The 19188-nt window shown below is 26.7% G+C and overlaps 3 protein-coding genes across 4 annotated transcripts; 2 read left to right on the top strand and 1 right to left on the bottom strand.

Annotated features, from left to right (window-relative positions):
• The first annotated feature begins 7652 nt into the window (after positions 1 to 7652).
• On the top strand, positions 7653 to 9446 carry LOC127063570 (tRNA pseudouridine synthase-like 1). The gene is made up of 6 exons (XM_050993529.1): positions 7653 to 7818; positions 8242 to 8367; positions 8458 to 8592; positions 8687 to 8833; positions 8921 to 9155; positions 9237 to 9446. The coding sequence occupies exons 1-6, from the start codon at positions 7772 to 7774 to the stop codon at positions 9444 to 9446; spliced, it is 900 nt and encodes a 299-aa protein (XP_050849486.1). The 5' UTR covers positions 7653 to 7771.
• Positions 9447 to 9526: 80 nt separating this feature from the next.
• LOC127063571 (dual specificity protein phosphatase 19-like) lies at positions 9527 to 10767 on the top strand. The gene has a single exon (XM_050993530.1). The coding sequence runs from the start codon at positions 9527 to 9529 to the stop codon at positions 10112 to 10114; it is 588 nt and encodes a 195-aa protein (XP_050849487.1). The 3' UTR covers positions 10115 to 10767.
• LOC127063569 (vigilin) lies at positions 10158 to 19112 on the bottom strand. 2 transcript variants are annotated; one of them, XM_050993527.1, is made up of 23 exons: positions 19023 to 19112; positions 18840 to 18908; positions 17383 to 17582; positions 17051 to 17266; positions 16750 to 16956; positions 16464 to 16679; positions 16189 to 16372; positions 15775 to 16089; positions 15595 to 15704; positions 15341 to 15497; positions 15070 to 15245; positions 14870 to 15001; positions 14647 to 14793; positions 14009 to 14167; positions 13792 to 13926; positions 13505 to 13723; positions 13268 to 13403; positions 13026 to 13174; positions 12826 to 12954; positions 12627 to 12737; positions 12273 to 12470; positions 11979 to 12197; positions 10158 to 11907 (listed from the first exon to the last, which is right to left on the bottom strand). In XM_050993527.1, the coding sequence occupies exons 3-23, from the start codon at positions 17539 to 17541 to the stop codon at positions 11671 to 11673; spliced, it is 3711 nt and encodes a 1236-aa protein (XP_050849484.1). In that variant the 5' UTR covers positions 17542 to 17582; positions 18840 to 18908; positions 19023 to 19112; the 3' UTR covers positions 10158 to 11670. The 2 variants fall into 2 exon arrangements, with proteins under 2 accessions (XP_050849484.1, XP_050849485.1); XM_050993528.1 differs by lacking the exons at positions 18840 to 18908; positions 19023 to 19112 and adding an exon at positions 18467 to 18630.
• Positions 19113 to 19188: the final 76 nt, after the last annotated feature.

Raw genomic sequence — 19188 nt, 5'->3', positions numbered from 1 at the left:
AATTTATATAAAACTCTATTATGAAACCGATGTGAAGACAATATTCAATAATTAGTTATCAGGCAAATAGATTTTTACAATGTTCTTAATTATTATATATATGTATATTCATTTTAAAGCTTTTCACTACCCCTGATTTTATAATCGTTTATCTCATCGATGAGAACAGGCGTAATTCTTGATCAATTTTGATGAACAAGATTTCTTTTTAAATACGAAGGTTTAATCTAGGATTCTATTTCTTCAAATTTTTGAAAAAGCTTTATTTTCTTTGAAAAATAATATTTTTCCGAGAATAGTTTATGCACAAAAGAAGCTTTTCCAAAAATTCGAAAAAGTAGGATCCTAGATTAAATCTTAGTCTTTAAAATGAGATTACCCTGTTCATCAAAATTGGTCAAAAATTACACCTGCTCTTATTGATGGCGTAAATAATGTCTTCGACATTTCGCAATAAAAAAGAAATTTCGAAGAAGAAATTCATACCCCCACTGATTTTCATATGCTTGAATGTGTATGTTTTGTTCCATAAAATAGCGATTGCTTACTTATCACCTATGTGTACATACATACTTGTGCTACGATTTTCTGAATATTCCCAAACACAAAGAAATGCATTTCACAATGCTCGCACCATGAGCTACGGTATTTCATTTGATCATTTTAATAAACATTGGATAGATGATTCTGTAGCAAAAATAAGGAAAGAGATGTTCAATCGTTCATGTCAATGAATATAAGTTTCTCAAATATTATTCAATTTTGAACAAATTTGTAACTTCTTTTAGATTTTATAGATTAAAAAGATAATGATTCTATAAGCAATGTGTGTACATGCCAAACATTTAGATTCGTAATGTAGGAATTGTAGGTTCGAGGTTAAAATGATTCCGATGACTTTTTTTTATTGTATCGATGTAAATGAAACAATGAATTTATTCTTTTTTTCTTATTTGATAATTTAATAAGGTGTTATTATCCAATCTCTTATATTTATTTCTTCTACTGATGGCTGACATGAACTTCACGGTGATCTGTGCTAAATAGAACAAAGCAATAATATAAATTTGTTTGATGACAGATGCATATAAAGTATATACATTTGTCGATTATTGTTTTAAAATTAATACTTAGTGAACACATAGTATATATCATTTTTAATATAAATCAAAATATAAGTTTCCACATTATATACGAGATTTTTCTCTCAGCGCTATTTTGTTATGATTTCCTCTGCAGTAGTTCGCTTCATATTATTTGTATTTAAATAATTATAGTATATAAATACTCACTAATTATTTAAAAAATAAACATTCAACAAAATTTTATTTTTTGTCATATTTATATACTAGTTCTTATACATACATATGTGTCGATCATATTTATTATTTTCTATTCATTTATCATTGTGAAACAAATTCGTACCGAGATCGTATCTAGCACGGATCACTGAGCACACGCTTCATTAAAAAAAGATATAGATATGAGAAACTGAAAAGTGTGGGTTCACAATTTATTAACACTACACAGAAACCATCACACAGAAACCAATTGTTAGCGAGTGAGAAAGGAATAAGGACCAAGCTTATACATCGATACAATAGACGCATGGTAGGGACGGCGTTGCCCGGTTGATTTGTAATTCATATTTTGTGCATACTTATCGCTGAAGTCACAGACGCTTTGAGCAAAACTTGATGAACAATTTTAATAGAAAAGAAAGAAATGTTTCTTCTTAATAAAAACCTAGGTATGTAAAATAGTCATTAATAATTATGTCATTATATCATAATTAAAAAACCCAGTAAGTTTATTAATATTTATCTTTTGATTTGATTTATAAAAATTTAACACCATAGAATAATGTTTTATAATTACAGTTAATAATGCAAAGAACAAAGTAAAAAAAATATTTATTTTTAACAATACTTGATTGTTCTATGGTATCTGTACATATATTAGTTATTTAAAAAAGTATCTTTTATTACTATATTACAATATATAATCATTGTGTTGTTAGAAAATTATAACTTTATATAATAAAAAGAACATAAATTGAATTTATATATCTTTAAGATTAAGTTCTGAAAAAAAAGATATGACAAGATATTGAAATTGTTTGAATTATATCTTATATCCCAATGATAGTTCTTAATCGAGAAGAACAAAAATTACCAACAAATATTCTGACTTTTCGATTTTCCTAATGATTTTAAGAACTCTTCAAGGTTTTTAATTTTCTAATTTCTGAACTTTTTAATTTTTTCTAAGATTATATATTTAAGAAAATGCAGAATTTTCGATTTTAATTTAAATATTTTTTTTCCATAACATGTGGAAAAGGGAGCATTTGGCACACATCATGTTATATATAATATATCAGATGCATCTTTATATAGTGGAGTCTCAATCATCCCCACAGTTGTCACATTTTATACGTTTCGTGACTATTATTCTAATATAGAATTTGATTTTATGAAAATAAAATAATGAATTTTATTGAACTTTAAAGAAGAAAAAAGTGAAAAATGTATTTAATAATAAAAATACATAAAACATGAAATAATCGTATTTGCCTACTCAGAGAATTGTGAAATTGGAGATGAAATGTTACGTCGTCTCAATTTTTAAAATATATTCCTACATAAGATCATCTTGAGGGACAACATAATAAAATATATACGAGTAAGATTTTCGAAAATTCGAACATGTTGATGAATCTTCGAAAATAACTCAATATAGTTACCTACTCTTGAGTCAAAACTTGTGGGGCCTTTTTGACATAATATGTTTTTTGTTTAATGCCATAATTATTGATGCAGGGCATTCCTCACGTGTGTGCGAGAGAACTCTAATTAAGAATGTTTATCGTTTAAAAAGTGTAATAACTAAATTTGTTATATTACAATGGTTAATGACAAAGAATTAGAACCATCTTTGATTCTAAAATACGGAAAGAAAGCAGTAACTCTAATATAACTCTAAAAAGAAAAAAAACCTGAGTTCTTTTTATAGAATGTAATTATTATCTTTCGGTCTAGAAATACCTCTTTACTAAAAAGTTGATTTTTGACTATTGAATAAAGTATCGATTCCATTTCTAATATCACATCATTGTAATATGCCAAATTATGATAATACAATATTTTGAACGACATAGAGACATTTTCTCACGCGTACTCATATTTTTTCATTTCTTTCAATTTTCTCTTTGAAATATTTTCATCATTTCGCTCACTTTCTTCTTTGAAATATTATCATTTTTCGTTATGTGATTTTCTTTTTTAATAATTAAAAAATTCATTTCTTTTTCCATTAGCTATCTTAGTTCAATAACAATCATCATATTTTTAAAGTCTATCAACTACACATATATATATACAAACACATTTATTCGAGTGCCTCAGCAGATAATTATTCTAATTAATGATCTATTATATTCTAATATTATGCATTTATTTTTATTGAAAAATAAAGTCGGATTGAAATAAAGAATGCAGTGAATATAATACTTTAATCTGTAATACATTTTCTTGTAATACTTTTTTTACATATAAATCATTTTATTTATAGATCATTATATCATATGAAATATTTAAAGAACAATCTAAAGTTTTCCCGATTCAATTTGATTCTACTTTATTATAAATAAAATCGAAATAAAAACTAATCAGTTTCAAATGATTGTAAATTTCTTTAAATTATGAAATATAATATGTCACAAACTAAATAAACAGCGTGTTACACTAAGAAACATGCTTCGGGGTATCTTCGACCCTCTAGCTCAACTGCGTCTTTCACTTATATACCAGAAGATACATACCATCTTGCTGTAATGTCACGGCTAATAATTATTACGTAATATAATTAAGAAAATAAATGTCAGTACTCATACTAATAGCATACGAATACTTTATTATTTTTACATTAAATGTGATTACTTTGCAATGCGAGAAAATTTGTATATCATTATAAATACATATATTCAAAATTCATTTATAGTGCATTTAAGAGAGAATAGATATTTAAAAAGAGAATTTATCGCGGAACAACGTATGATTTATCAATTTAATACGCGCGCACATGAACTGTACCCATATTAACTGCCTATATATCACCCATATGAGTAACACTTGGGGGTACGTATAGGTAAAACAATGTAAAAAGCATAAAGGAGAGAGAGAAAAAGGAATTAGTATATTAATTGCTGAAAATCCTGAGCTAAAAAATTATCCTAGAATTGATAACGATTACTATGATTTTATCATAGTTTTGTTAAATTATAAATTTTAAGTGTTTTCAGATTATCCCATCAAGTGTATTTAATCGATTTAGATTTTTCTATGGAAGAACAAAAAACTTTCGATCATATGAAATATAGGAAGATTCTTTTTTTCTTTTCTATTAAATTGATAGACCTTACGATATCATGTCAATACTGAGTCTCACAGTTTACATTACATATTTTACATTATATGTACTGTTGGGCCAATGGCAGACATTTGATACATCAAAAAGTTTTTTTGGACATATAATAAAATATTAAAATACGTTTAATTATATCATAAACACCATTATTTTAATGTTATTTTTTCTTATTTAGTTTTACATTACATCTATACATCTACAATGACTCATGAAAGTATTCGAACTCGCTATTAAAACTTTAAATAATAAAAATATGCATGTTAGACATAAGTTCTGAAGGTAATGTTGCAACTACTATAAGGCACAACTATCCAGATTATGTATACGAAATTTGAAGCGAATTAAATAATATTTATAGAAGTTGTGAAACATTTATTACGAAGATGTATTGAATCACAAAAGTTATTAGTTATATGTATTTTATTTTATTGAATATTTAGTTGATCCTTCCTTGGCTTCAATTATGGTTTTGAGACAATGTTGCATGTTGTGCTCTAGCTTTTTAGTTATTGTAGACTCGATAGAATTCTGTACTTCTACAATCTTCTGTTTTAGTATATTTTTCGTGGAAAATTAATATTAAAATTGCATAAAGAAGGGAAATCATATAGGCAGATTACAGAATTAGTACGGAGATGTAAATCTACAATACATTATATTATTAAAAAATCAAAAACCGAAAAAATAATTATGAACAAGCACCGTACACGTTGTCTAAAGAAACTAATTCACAGAGAGAAGAAAATTTATGATACGTGAAATAAAAAAGATTCAAATACTTCAGCTACAAATCTTGCTCAAATAGTTGCATCAGAATTTAAAAAGAATGTTCGTCATGAATTATGTCGTAGGATTTTACGCAATAATGATTTTCATGATAGTATTCCAAGAAAAAAAGTACTTATTAGGAAGACGAATCAAATCAAGTGTTTGAAATTTGCAAAAGAATACCTAAATAAAGATTTCTAGAACAAAGTGATTTTTTCTGACGAATTTAATATATTTGAATCGGATGTACTTCGTTTTGTTTGGAGAAAATCCAATTTGGAAATGAATGTAAAAAATGTACATTCAACTATAAAACACGGTAATTGAGCTGTCATGTGTGGCTGTCTGCAAACGGTATTAGAAATCTTGTTTTTATAGATAGTATTTTAGATAAATATAAGTATTCATATATCCCAAAACATAATTTTAAAAAAAGTACTACGAAATTAGGATTGTTGGAAAATTTTTATTTCCAGCAAGACAATGATTCCAAGTATACGATTAAAATTGTAAAAGAATGATTATTATATAATACAAAATCCATCGAAAATTTGTGGATGCAAATCGGCAAGAAATTAAAAAATTATGAAATAAGTTCAAAAGATGTACTAACACAGAAGATTGTAGAAGTATGGAATTCTACTAGATCTATAACAATTGAAAAGCTAGTACACAGCATGCAACATCATCTCAAAGCCATAATTGAAACCAAGAGAGGATCAACTAAATATTAAATAAAATAAAATACGTATAAGTAATAGCGTTCGAATATTTTTGTGATCCTATTTCAATACATCTTTGTAATAAACGTTTCATAACTTCTATAAATATTATTCGATTCACTTCAAATTTTATATACATAATTTCGATAATTGTACCTTATAGTAGTTGCAACATTACCCTCAGAACTTCTGTTATTATTTAAAATATTAATAGCGAATGTTCAAATACTTTCGTAAGCCACTGCAGATGTATACATATAAAGTAACACTAGACAAGAAATATTAATATTGAGATAATTCTGTTTATGATAGAGTTAAACGTATTTTAATATTTTATTCTATGTCCAACAAATTTTCTGATGTATCGAATGTCTGCCATTGGCCCAACAATACATATAATGTAAAATGTGTAATGTAAACTGTAACATTCAGTTTTAACATAATCCTTCCAGATTAATTTGACAAATTTGAGGTATCACTTAAAATTTGCAATTAAAGATCATGAAAAACAGTTTATTAAGTAACAATATAAAAGTACGATATGAGCAATAAATAAAAGCAATAGAACTAAGGAAATGAAATGGCTAAAGAAACATTTCAAGATGAGATAGAGAAGAGGAAAAGTGTGGATTTTTAATTCTATGAATTCTTTGAATCTGATGTCTTATTCATTACTAATGCGCTGTTTAGAAAATGACATAAGAAACTTAAGATTACAGAGAGATCAAAATATGACAGTATACAATATCAATATCTGATCTTACTGCATATGGAGATTCTTCATCAAATCTATTAAGAGAAATAAAAAATGTTAAATAAAAGTCCTAGATATAATACATAGATTAAATGATAAATTCATAAATTAGTTGAATGAATAATATGATGAATAATAACCAGAAAAACTATAAGAATGTTATCAATATAAAAAAAGATTAAGTGTATTTGTATGTATAAATATGTATGAATATATAATGTAAATGTACATATTCAACATATAAATGCTATATATATTGAAGTCTAATATCTTATAATAGGATTAATAAACTATTAATGATCTAGCTTATAATACATCGATTCTAGATTAGAGAATTCTGCTAGTTTTTTTTATTGTATCAATGTAAATGAATATAATCATCTAATTTATTCTTTTTTTTGCAATTACATTTAAATTCAGATTAAAATTCAAGTTCAAAAAACTAGTTGCTTATCAGTTTGGACTACACATTATCACTTTTATATTTATTTTTATATAATATAGCTCTGTACATATATTTATATATACAAATAGGTAATAAATCTTATTGATCTTATTGATTATTTTGTCAAAAATAATAATTAGTATATATATACTTATATATAATAATATATATTTATATATACATTTTCTAATCTTCCGTCTTATCACAATTTTATATACTAATTATATAGTATGTATATGTATATATATATTAATTATATTATTTTTTATATATTTATATTGTAAAATAAATGCGTGTTGGCGAAATATCGTACATATTTAGAAAGGATTATCACAAGCACGGCATCAAAGATGGATATAAATATGAAAGACTAAATGTGATTTTACAGCTTACTATGATCTACTCCAACCCATATTAACTCAATGATAAATTACACTTGAAAAAAATATAATTTAATAAGATTATACATTAATGCAACAGGCACGTAATGTTTTTCACTTATGCTTATAGTTGATATTTTGCCCGTATATGTCGCTAAAGTCATACACGTTTCAACCTTAATCTATCAGTACGCGCTAGTCAATTACGTAGTATGAGGGTTTAAAGATATTTTTGAGTAGTAAAAAACAATTAGATAGTCATAAGCAATAAAAAATGGGAAAATATTTTTTAAAATTTTCCTTTATTGGAACATTATATAGGTATATAACATTTTTTTGTTAAATACAGATATTGTCATGAAAGATAATATATATCTTTTATATAACATATATAATTATACGATGTTACATATATTTTTTTATAAGAATATTATGTTTATATAAGCATGAATTTACCTGTAGAAAAATAAACCGAAAATATTAATAAAAATATATAATTTAATAGTTTAACATTTTATGAATTATAAATTTGGTTAACTTTACTTAACGAAATTATATATATATATATTCATAAAATGTTAAACTATTAAATTATATGTTTTTATTATATATATATATATATATATATATATATATATATATATATATATATATACATATACATAGTAAATTATTATATTACGTGATTTTACATCAAAATTATTTTCTTTGAATAAAAGATATTAATCAAAAATCTGTCTGAAGAGGATTGCAGAAACATTCAAATAGAAATATTCTTGATAGTGATTCTGTCCAAGGTGCTATAGAAACAGGTTTACTAACTTTGTATCCAAAACCTGTATCAAAGGCAAGATTGTATTTAACTAGCAGGTAATTTTTGTAATATTAGATTTCCTTGCTTAACATTGTTTATGAAATATTTTTAATATAAAAATAAAAATTATTTTTTTAAATTTATAGAACTGATTCAGGTGTACATGTATTATATACAATAGCTCATATAATACTGGAAAATAAATATAATACTTTATATGATTCAGAAGTGATAATAAAACAACTTAATCGTTTCTTTATAAAAACTTCACATTTTATTAGGTAATAAATAAAATTGGTATTATCAATAAGAATAGTTTGTACAATAATTGTAATATTACTTGCATAAATAGATACAAAATTACTTTGTTTATAGGATATTAGAATGTATTCCAGTTGTAGACGAATTCTGTAGCAAGAAAATAGTTAATTCAAAAACATATACATATAGGTTCATGATAGCTAAAAAATATGATGAACAAAGGGTACCTATACTAGAAACATGTCATACTTACCACTTAAGGTAGTGATAATAAAAATATATATAACAAAATTTCTTTAAATCAAATTTAAATATTAAGTATTCACAATTGTTACATGTGCCTTTCAGATCTAAGACTTTTGATATAGAAAGAATGAAACAAGGTACACAACTTTTCATGGGTCTTAAAGATTTTAGAACATTTGCAGGAAATTCAAAAAAACTTACAGACCTTAAATACGTACGCAAATTAAATACCTTAAGTATAGAAGAAGCACAACCTTTGATGCCTTTTGACGAATTATCTACAAATTTTGATTACTGGCATATTGTAGTTAGTTCTAAGGGTTTCTTATATAATCAGGTAATATACTGCATAGTTTAAAATTTTATTTTATTCAGTTTATAAATTACTTATAAATATCTCTTGTATGATATTAAATAGGTTAGACGAATAGCAACAGCATTGCTTGGATTAGGAACTGGAAAAATAAATGAAAAAGATATAAATACAATGTTACAAGTTCCATCAAATCAAAATTGGAATCAACATTTGAACGTCCTACCAGCACATGGATTACATCTTGTAAAAGTAGATTATGATCTTGATAAATTAGAACAATTTATGATAGAGAATAAATCTAATAATTATTGATAAGTGTATGTTCAATTTGCTGAATATTGCATTTTTTATATTAATAAAAATATTCATTGCATGATAAATTTTATTTTGCAATGAATTTTCAAACTCTTATAAAAAATAAAAGTATAAATTTGAGACCATCTAGAACAGTTACTACAGATATTTTTGGTAGAAGATATGAGGTTGCGAATGGGGTAAAGAAAGAATTAACACAAGGTTTACCATTTGTTCTCGATGAAAAGCCTGATATGCATATTGCTTGTATTATACATGGTTTATTTCTTAGTTCACAAGATCCTGCTGTCAGTATAGAAATACTTAAGGAATATGACATAAAACACATTTTAAGTGTTGGTATTAATCTGAATCTTAAATTTAATAACATAGAATATTATCACTGTGAGTTATTAGATTTGCCAGAATCAGATATATTCTTACCAATAAAAACATGTATTAATATAATACACAAAAATCGTCATGAAAATATTCTTGTACATTGTAATGCAGGAGTGTCCCGCTCACCAACTATTGTTATTTCTTATTTGATGGCTTTAGAAAATCTTTCATATGATGATGCATACCAAAAAGTTAAAAGTAAAAGAAATTGTATCAAACCTAACAGTGGATTTGTTCAACAATTAAAAACATTAAATGTATCAGATTTACTCGAACAAGATTAAAATGTGATATTACATATTGGGATAGAAAAGAAGAACTCCTGTGTAACAATAAATCAGTTATGTAGTATATTCTTACAATAAAATTCACGTGTTTCGACATTATTTATCTATGTGTACAGAGAATGTAATAATTACAATTTTTATATTTATAACTCATTAGAAAAAGTATATTCATGCACAGCTTCTATCAAACTCTTAGCCAAACTAAGTATGTTAAGATTTGCTAATTCTTGCTTTCTTATATTTAACCATGCACTGGGATGACATAGGTCGCTATACCAAGTAAGCTTATAAAAAGTACTGTAAATCTAAAAAATATAAGTGAATTTCTGCATACATGATACTTCTATTATCGTCTTTATAATAGTAGTATTATGTACTTATGTGGTACCTGTTATACATTGATTATATTTATTAATATAGTTATTATCAATATATGTCTCTCTCTCTCCCTCTGGCGCGCGAGAGCACGCGAGACTTTTTTCTAATATTCAAATTCCTCTAACAATTGAAATGAGCTGTCTTGAAGAAAATAGACAAGGCACTTGAACCGAATATTTTTTTCTTAGCTAGTTGGCCTCAGAAATAGTAGAATGCAGGTTTGCACATGATACATTAAGTGATGAATAAATAAATAAAGTCTTCTAACGAAATGTACTTTATATCTTCTTTGACCTACAAAATATTGACGATTCTCAACAACGGCGTTTCTGCATCTCATATTTCAGTGGCTATAAAAGAGCGCACGTGCGTGTCAAGGCTTTCTAAAGATTGTTCCTCCAACGCACAATATTATCTTTAAAGCTTTCAAGCAAAACCAGTAATAAGTAGTGTTACATTCTCTCTCATTAACTTTTTGTATAATATATCGGAATTTAGGGATGCAGAGAGCAGCCCTACCAACTAGGTAACAAAGTATGAAATTACAATAAGATCTAGGAACGTTTTCCTTAGAAAGACCTTAAAGCTTCTTGATACGCATGTATTTTTCCATAGTTTCTAATATCATGATGTGGTTTAAAATTGATTTCATTAAAGTTTAACACAACAAAAAGAAGCAATTTATATACAAAAATATAAATAAATTAACAAAATATTATGCCAGACAGAGTGAAAAGTTCACTCACACAATCTAAATGAATAGACAATCTGAGAATTATATAATACACAAAAGACTACCTTCTAAGAACCCACAGCCTTAAGTACAACATATCTGTACCTGAAAGGCATATCAACAAAAATAGTTACAAGGCTACACATTTCATTGTGTATAAAATCATGTGCTTCCTGTATCTCAATGTATATGCGTAACGTGGCAACAAAATTATAATGTCTTGCATTGCAGTTACAGATACATAGGACATTGGTGTGAATTGTAAATATAAACATCATCGTCAAACGTTATGTAGCAAACCAGTGTCAAAGTCCAATAGAGTGGCCAGGTCGTATGCAGCAACATCAGTAATGGAATAGGGGAATCACCCAGAAGGGCGTATATACTTTTATACTGTTTGTCAGAGGAAAATTACCTTATAATGACTTTCTAGAGATAATTCTTAACGTTTAACACCCCAAGGACCATCAGGGGCTACAATTGGTACATGAGAATATCCAGCGAATTGTGGAAACTCTTCAACACTTGCAGTATTTGGAGCATTCTGTTGCCTTTGCTGTTCCCAAGGACCCCCTTTCACGATAAAACCAGACTCACTTACATTGTTAGTTAAACCTCCATCATAGTGGTGAGGTGTACGCAGATTTTCGCGATATTCATTTTCTAATACATCTTGCATCTAGAATTTAAAACATAAATTTTATATATTTTCAATATTATATTTAAAGATATAAAATGCAGGACACATACGTATTCTTCTTCTAAGTTTAGAAGATGATCTTTAGCTTGAGCAACATTTTCTTCTGCACCCTTTATTGTAACAACATTAGGATCAGGATCAGTTTTTCGTGGAAATTTAATATCCACTTTGTATTCGTCCATTATTTTACGAATATTTCTGCCTTTTGAACCAATCAAGCGTGAATGTACAGCAGCGTTTATATGTACTTCTTCTTTTGTTAATCGATTCTACAGAAAAATAATACCTGATAATAAAATTTGCATCCATCAAATTTGTTATTTATCAACATGATTTAATCTTACCAATTCATTAACTATTTTTGTTATATCATCACGCGCACTATAAGCATTTTTTTCGTAACCAGTAATAGTAATGATATGCTCTTCTGGATTACCTTTGCGAGGGAAATTAATTTGAACATCGTGATCACTACGTATTTTGCTAATAACGGCTCCTTTACGACCTATTATTTTTGGATGATATTCTGGATCAATCTCGATCTAAAAATACGCAGTACGTTAAAATTATTATTATTATTATTATTATTATTTATTTTTTTTCTATGAAATAATAATATGAGAAAGATATAAAATATTGATTGTTATATATTTTGTGTGTGTATGTGTAAATATATATTACCCTAATATATTAAATACCTTTAATTCAAAAGATTTAAGTGCTCTCTCCTGACGATCAGCTTCTAAAGATTTGCACTTTTCAAGAATTGCTTGTTTCGCATTTTCAACACACGATGGTGTTCCAGAAATCTGATCAATGAGTTTTACATTAATAATGATATCTTTATAACTTAAAATTATGTAAGGAATCGTATGAATATATTTATGAAAAATATACCTTTATATAATCAAGTTTTTCTTCTGCAGGTGATAACATAATACGAACATCATACATATTCATTAATTCTCGTACATCACGACCTTTCTGACCAATGATTGAACGATGAAAATTAAATGGTACTGGTACCTGAAAAAGACAAATTTTTATTATATGATTATTAACGAAATTTTTTTGAAAAATATTTAAAAGATACTAACCTCGATTGTTATAGGTACAAGATCGAGTAGTGCTTGTTTAGCAGCAGCTACATTATCTGGTTGACCAGTGATACGAATTATATTACACACAAGAACGTCTGAGAGTTCTCCATTCTCACCATCAATTTTTTCAGTAATGTGATGTTTTTCTATTAAATTATTTAATAATATATGTAATAAAATATATATTTATATTTAATTATACTTATATGCGTTTAAAACAAATATTTAATTATTTTTACCAAATATATCACGATCAGGAAATTTGATTTGCACGTCATATTCAGATACAATAGTTTGAACTTTGTGGCCTTTAGCTCCCATTACAGTACGATGATGTTTTTGAGGTATTATGCAGTTTACTGTTACCATGGATTCCTGCAAAAATAATGTAATATATTCTTCGAAAGATCCATTTTTTATTTAAAATGTCTTTTATAATGACTTTAAGAAAGGTACAAAGTAATATTATAACTTACTAGTTCTCGAACAATTTCCTGCATTCGTTGTTTTGCAGCTTCAATACATTCATGTGATCCCTTAAGAATTACACGGTCGCTATCAACACCTGCTCTTGGAAAAGAAATTTGTACCCCACCGCACTCATCAGCAATACGATGTAAAACACCTCCTCTTCTTGCTACAAAATGTCTATGATGTTTAGGGTCAATGTGTATTTCACCCTCAGTGATGTTATCCTAAGACAACCAAAAATATTATTTAGAAATATTAAGTATATTGTTAAAAAATATTGATAAAATCTTACAATTTCGTTAATATTTGCTTCCAATTCAACTTTAGCTTTCTCTACAGCCTCTTTTTTACCCATAATAGTAATAACTTCTTTGTCTTGATCTTCTTCAGTCGGAAAAATTATACGGGCACCTGTAGATTCTCTTATCTAATACAAAAATTAATTCACATGTTATTTTGATTTTCATTTTTATAATTATTACACATAAATATCCGCTTGAGAATATTACCTTTCTGATATTGGCACCATTTTTTCCAATAAGAAACTTATGGTGTTGAACTTTGGCACGAACTTCAACAGAATAACTCGTAAGTTGTTTCTCATTAGTGAGTTCTAACAGTTGCTGTTTTGCTTTCTCTACGTCCTCTTTTGGACCTCTGATACTCACCTAATTAAAATATAATAATTTTATTTTTTTTTTTTACATTTGTGTATTTTCATTACTGTATACATTTTTATCTTTGATACAAATATAAAAATATATGTTATACAAAATTAAATGGTTTGAGTGACACAATAATTAATATTTTATAATTCAAACAACAAATTTACTCTTATATTATTTTGGAGCATTTCTTTTTTGCAAATTAACTACGATAAGAAATGTTTCGTTTCAATATGATTTTTTAAAGTAGTTTTAATAAAAATTTACAAAATATTATTGAGAAAAAAATACCTTGATAGAAGAAGTGTTCAAACAAATTATAAAAAATCTGCTCAATTAATCAATCTGATGTGTTCCTCGAAACCGTTTAATTTTGTATGAAACATTTGTTTGTACCTTTGTTACATACCTAGAAAATTGCATGCATTGATTTCAAAAGAACAACTTACATTTCTAATATTTATTCAAAATTATTTGTTTACCTTATCACTTCTGCTTTCAGCAGTGGGAAATTTAATTGTTACACCACCACAATCTTCCATAATAGAATGTATTAATTTACCGCCAGTTCCAATTAAGAAATTATAGAACTTTGGTGGTATTATAATTTCATCGATCACAATATTAGCCTAATAAACAAAAATGATATGAAGTGTTAATAATATTATTCAATTTTTTGCGTTTTCATGTTCTTATAATATATACCATTTCATTTTGTATTTTTTGTATCATTTCTTTAGCTTTTTCTACGTTTTCTTTCTTTCCAGTAATGGTAATAACATCACTTTTTTCACCTTCCGCAGGTAAATCAATTTTCGTTTGTGTTTCTTCTCGTATCTAAATAACATTATGACAGTATAAAGAAGAATTAAGGTTACATTGCCTTTCTTTTCTTCCTTACTTACCTTTTTGATATTAACACCACCCTTTCCAATTACAAATTTATGAAATTGCTTGAAAATGGGAACTTCTAATACATGATTGTTTTCATTTAGTTCTTTCACAAGTCTCATCAAATATTTATGGCACTTATCAACATCTTCTTTGGGTCCCCTAATTTTAACAATATCCCCTTTCTCCCCTAGAAAAAGAATTTATATATACGTAATATTAAGGGATCAAAGGAAGATTATATGTTAAAATAAATGAAAAAATAAAATACATAATATTGGATACCTGGACTAGGAATTACAATTTGTACTTGATTAAATTTGTCTCTAATCTCTTTAATATTATCTCCTTTATTGCCGATAATACTGCGATAAAATCGATGATCTATTACAACATCTTTTTCATTTTCGTTCTCTAATTTCTTAATCATCTCCAAGAGTTCCTAAACAATTAAAATGTAATAAAAATTCATAAATACATCTTAATAAAACAATTACTGTAAAAGAATATGTGGCGCGCGTACACACACACATACTAACCGTTTTGGCTTTCATTACACCTGCAACGTTGCCTTCAATACGTATTACATTACTACCATCATTTTCAGAAATGTTGATTATAACACCTGTACCTTCTTTAACACGATTTACTGGAAAATATAGGTTTATTTCAATATTACGGATTAACAAAAAGCAAGAAAAAAAATGTAAAATTCTTACCATTGCATCCATTTTTACCAATTATGTGTTTATAGAATCTAGGATCAACATTTAATTCTGTGAAGGTAAGTTTTGACATGAGGTCGTTAACCATAAGTTGAAGTTCATTTTGTGCCTTTTCAACTTCTTCTGGAGGGCCTTCAATTTTAATTTTATCCTCCTTACCAGTAAATTCTACGTTTACTTTAGGCATTTCTTGTGTAACTTTTTTTATGTTTACACCTTTCCTTCCAATTATATATTTGTGTAGCCAAACAGGAGCTTCTACTCCAGCCGTTCGTACACTGTTAGCTTTTTCGTAAACTTTATCTAGTGCTGCATATAAAAAATAATAAAATTATAACACGAAAAACTAAAAATTATAAATATACAAATTACATAGTTGTTAACATAAGCACTTAATAGTTATCTTACCTTGTCCTAATTTTTCTTGTGGACCTCTGAGAGTAATCGTTCCAGTTGCGGAATCCGGAGCTGGCATTTCTACACTTACACCAGTTAATTGTAAAATTTCAGCTATAGTACTACCACGAGGTCCAATAACATATTTATGTTGTGATTTGGGAACTTCAACTGAAACTGTTGTACACCTTCTCTCCTAAGTTGGAAATATGATAAACATTAATATTGAACTAATAAGTATAATAAGAAACAACAAATAATAAATATTTATATTTATAACATTATACCATATCTTTATAAATATTCTCTATTTTTTGTTTAGCCAATAAAACACCTTCCTTTTCTCCAGCTATAGTTATTTCATCATTTTGTACAGAGGGTGGAGGAATATTAATGCGAGCACCAGTTTCATTCATCATTGCATTTAAATTCTCATTATGTGCACCATATATAAAAGGATGATAAATTTTTGGCATAGTTATCCTTTCAAAAGCTTTTCTAGACTAAAATATTAATATAATGTATATTATATATAAATAACGTTTCAAAAGATCTATGGAATTACATGGTTACCTGTTCATCAGAGATAACTCTGATTTCATGTTCAGCTTTTTCTATCCCATCTTTAGTTCCTGTAATTGTTATTATGTCTGATTGATCTTGTACACCCGGTACATTAATTTTTGTTGCAGTTGTTTTTTCAAGATCTTTGAGTCTTTGCCCTTGTTTTCCAAGAATCCAGCGATGATGATCCTTCAGAATATTGATTTGTTTACTTGCCTGAAATAAATAATTATAAAAGTATAAATTAATAGATAAAGTAAAGCTACTACATCATATTTCTAAATAATTTAAGTGAAATTAAAAGTCATACTTGAGTTTGAAATGTTGTTAAGATTCGTCGTTTTGCCTCCAAAACTTGACTTTGTTTACCAGTGATTAGGAATGTAAGAGACTGGTCTTTCGAAGTTGCTATTTCGATAATAGTATCTGTCTCCTTCATGATTGCTTTACATGTTCTAATTGATTCACGTTCTCCAAATTTATCACTATGATCAAATTTACGTTCCTCTCCTGGTACGCGAAATATCTATAAAATAAAGAAAAAAGAAAGTATAATTTGAATAAAATCATATAAAACAGAATTACCTATATGACAAAATGACATATGATGATTCATAGTTTATAATCAATTGAAAATGATACCTGGGTAATTGTTATACGCCCAAGTTGCATATTATTATTTAAAGAGAAACTATTTAATCTCCCAATGCTTGAAGCTGATTCTGGGAGAACTGGGAATGTTTCATCGTAGGTTGGTGGGTCATAGTCCATTCCCTCTTCCATTACTGATTGCTGCTGCATATTGGGATTGTCCTGTTTCGTGCCAAGTCCTTACAGTAGCACTATAAAACAAAATAAATCGATGAATGATAATAAATATATATATATTGCTCTTTAATTTGTATATACTTTATTTTATTTATATAAAAAATATATTATTTAAAAGATATATTATTATAAATATTTATTTCTATATATCTCAAAAATAACAAAAAAAAAATTAATAGGATATATAAACACCAATATAGAAATATAATGAATAATCAAATATTGAAATAAAATCAACTTATCTCTATAATTAATACTTTTTGAATCATAGTTACTTTATTATTATGTATGTAGCTTAATAATATTTATTTTCATGATCATTACTTCATATCAAAAAATATAAAAAAACTAATATACCCAATAATTTTTGTTATTTTATATTACATGTGTAAAAATATGTTTCGTTATAATTACTTTATAAAACCATTTACGTTATAGTATAAACTTTGTAAAAAGTAATAAAATATAATAGAACTAATGAGAAATCATTGAATAGTTTATTATTTTCGTTTTTTATTAAAATCATTATAGATAATCTAGTTAATTAATATATTATAATACATAAATATTTTTCTAAGATATATTTCTATAAACTTCTTAAATTCAGAATGAAGAGATTAATCAAGATATAACTTATATGGTTTTTAAAGATATTGCCTGATTTATTAATTATTTTATTAATTAAACAAAGCAAAGAAATAGATTATATATATTATTAGAAAGCAATTTCACCAATAAAAAAGCATAGTCCAAAAATAGAATTTATGACTGAATTAAATATAAATATATAAAGTAATAAAAATCTAAAACGTAATGGCAACTTTTAAAGATAAATTAAAATGACAAAAAAACATTAATATTCCAAAGCTACAACATGCTTCTTATGTTGAAATATTACCTTGATAATTATAGATAAATCTATAAAGATCTCTGCATAATATGTTTTTTATATTCCTTTCTCTTTAAACGTTAAAAGAAAGATATTTTTTCGAAAGAAGATTAAATAAATTAACTCGAGATAAAAAGCAGCATGTCAACAATCAGAGGTTGAAGAACTAACCACCATATGGAATGAAGTATTCACCTGACACGTCACGACTTCACTAACCTCTTCCCATACGTATATTTGAAGAATCTTATTCTGAATTACGAAACGAAAAATTTTCTATTTATTACATAAAACTCCAGTTCTCAATTTACCATTGTTAAAATTAGACTGACCTATGTTCATACATATAAGAAATGAATAATGTCAAGAAAAGTGTACTTACTCTACCGTAATCGAAAAATCCGGCCAAGTAATAAACGTGTATTAGCTAGCCAGTTTACCGATGATCTGCCTGAAACATTTCAAGATCGATGAATGTTAAATACGAAATAGTATAATATATATAATTAAATTAATGCTTGGTAAATGATTTTTTAGAAGCAAAAAAATCCACAACGTTCCTTACCGGTCACGTAAAGTGAAATGTAGTAAAATCAGATAAATGCTCAAATGTTGCCTGCATGCAAAAATTCTGCCATCGCATTAGTCGTAGTCTTTTATACATTCCGATGTGCTATTACACTTTCCGACCAATAAGAACGAAGAAACGTTATCGATGACCAATTATAATT

This window comes from Vespula vulgaris, chromosome 4, assembly GCF_905475345.1.
Source record: "Vespula vulgaris chromosome 4, iyVesVulg1.1, whole genome shotgun sequence".
NCBI classification, from domain to species: domain Eukaryota; kingdom Metazoa; phylum Arthropoda; class Insecta; order Hymenoptera; family Vespidae; genus Vespula; species Vespula vulgaris.
This window is presented reverse-complemented; position numbering and strand designations above follow the sequence as displayed.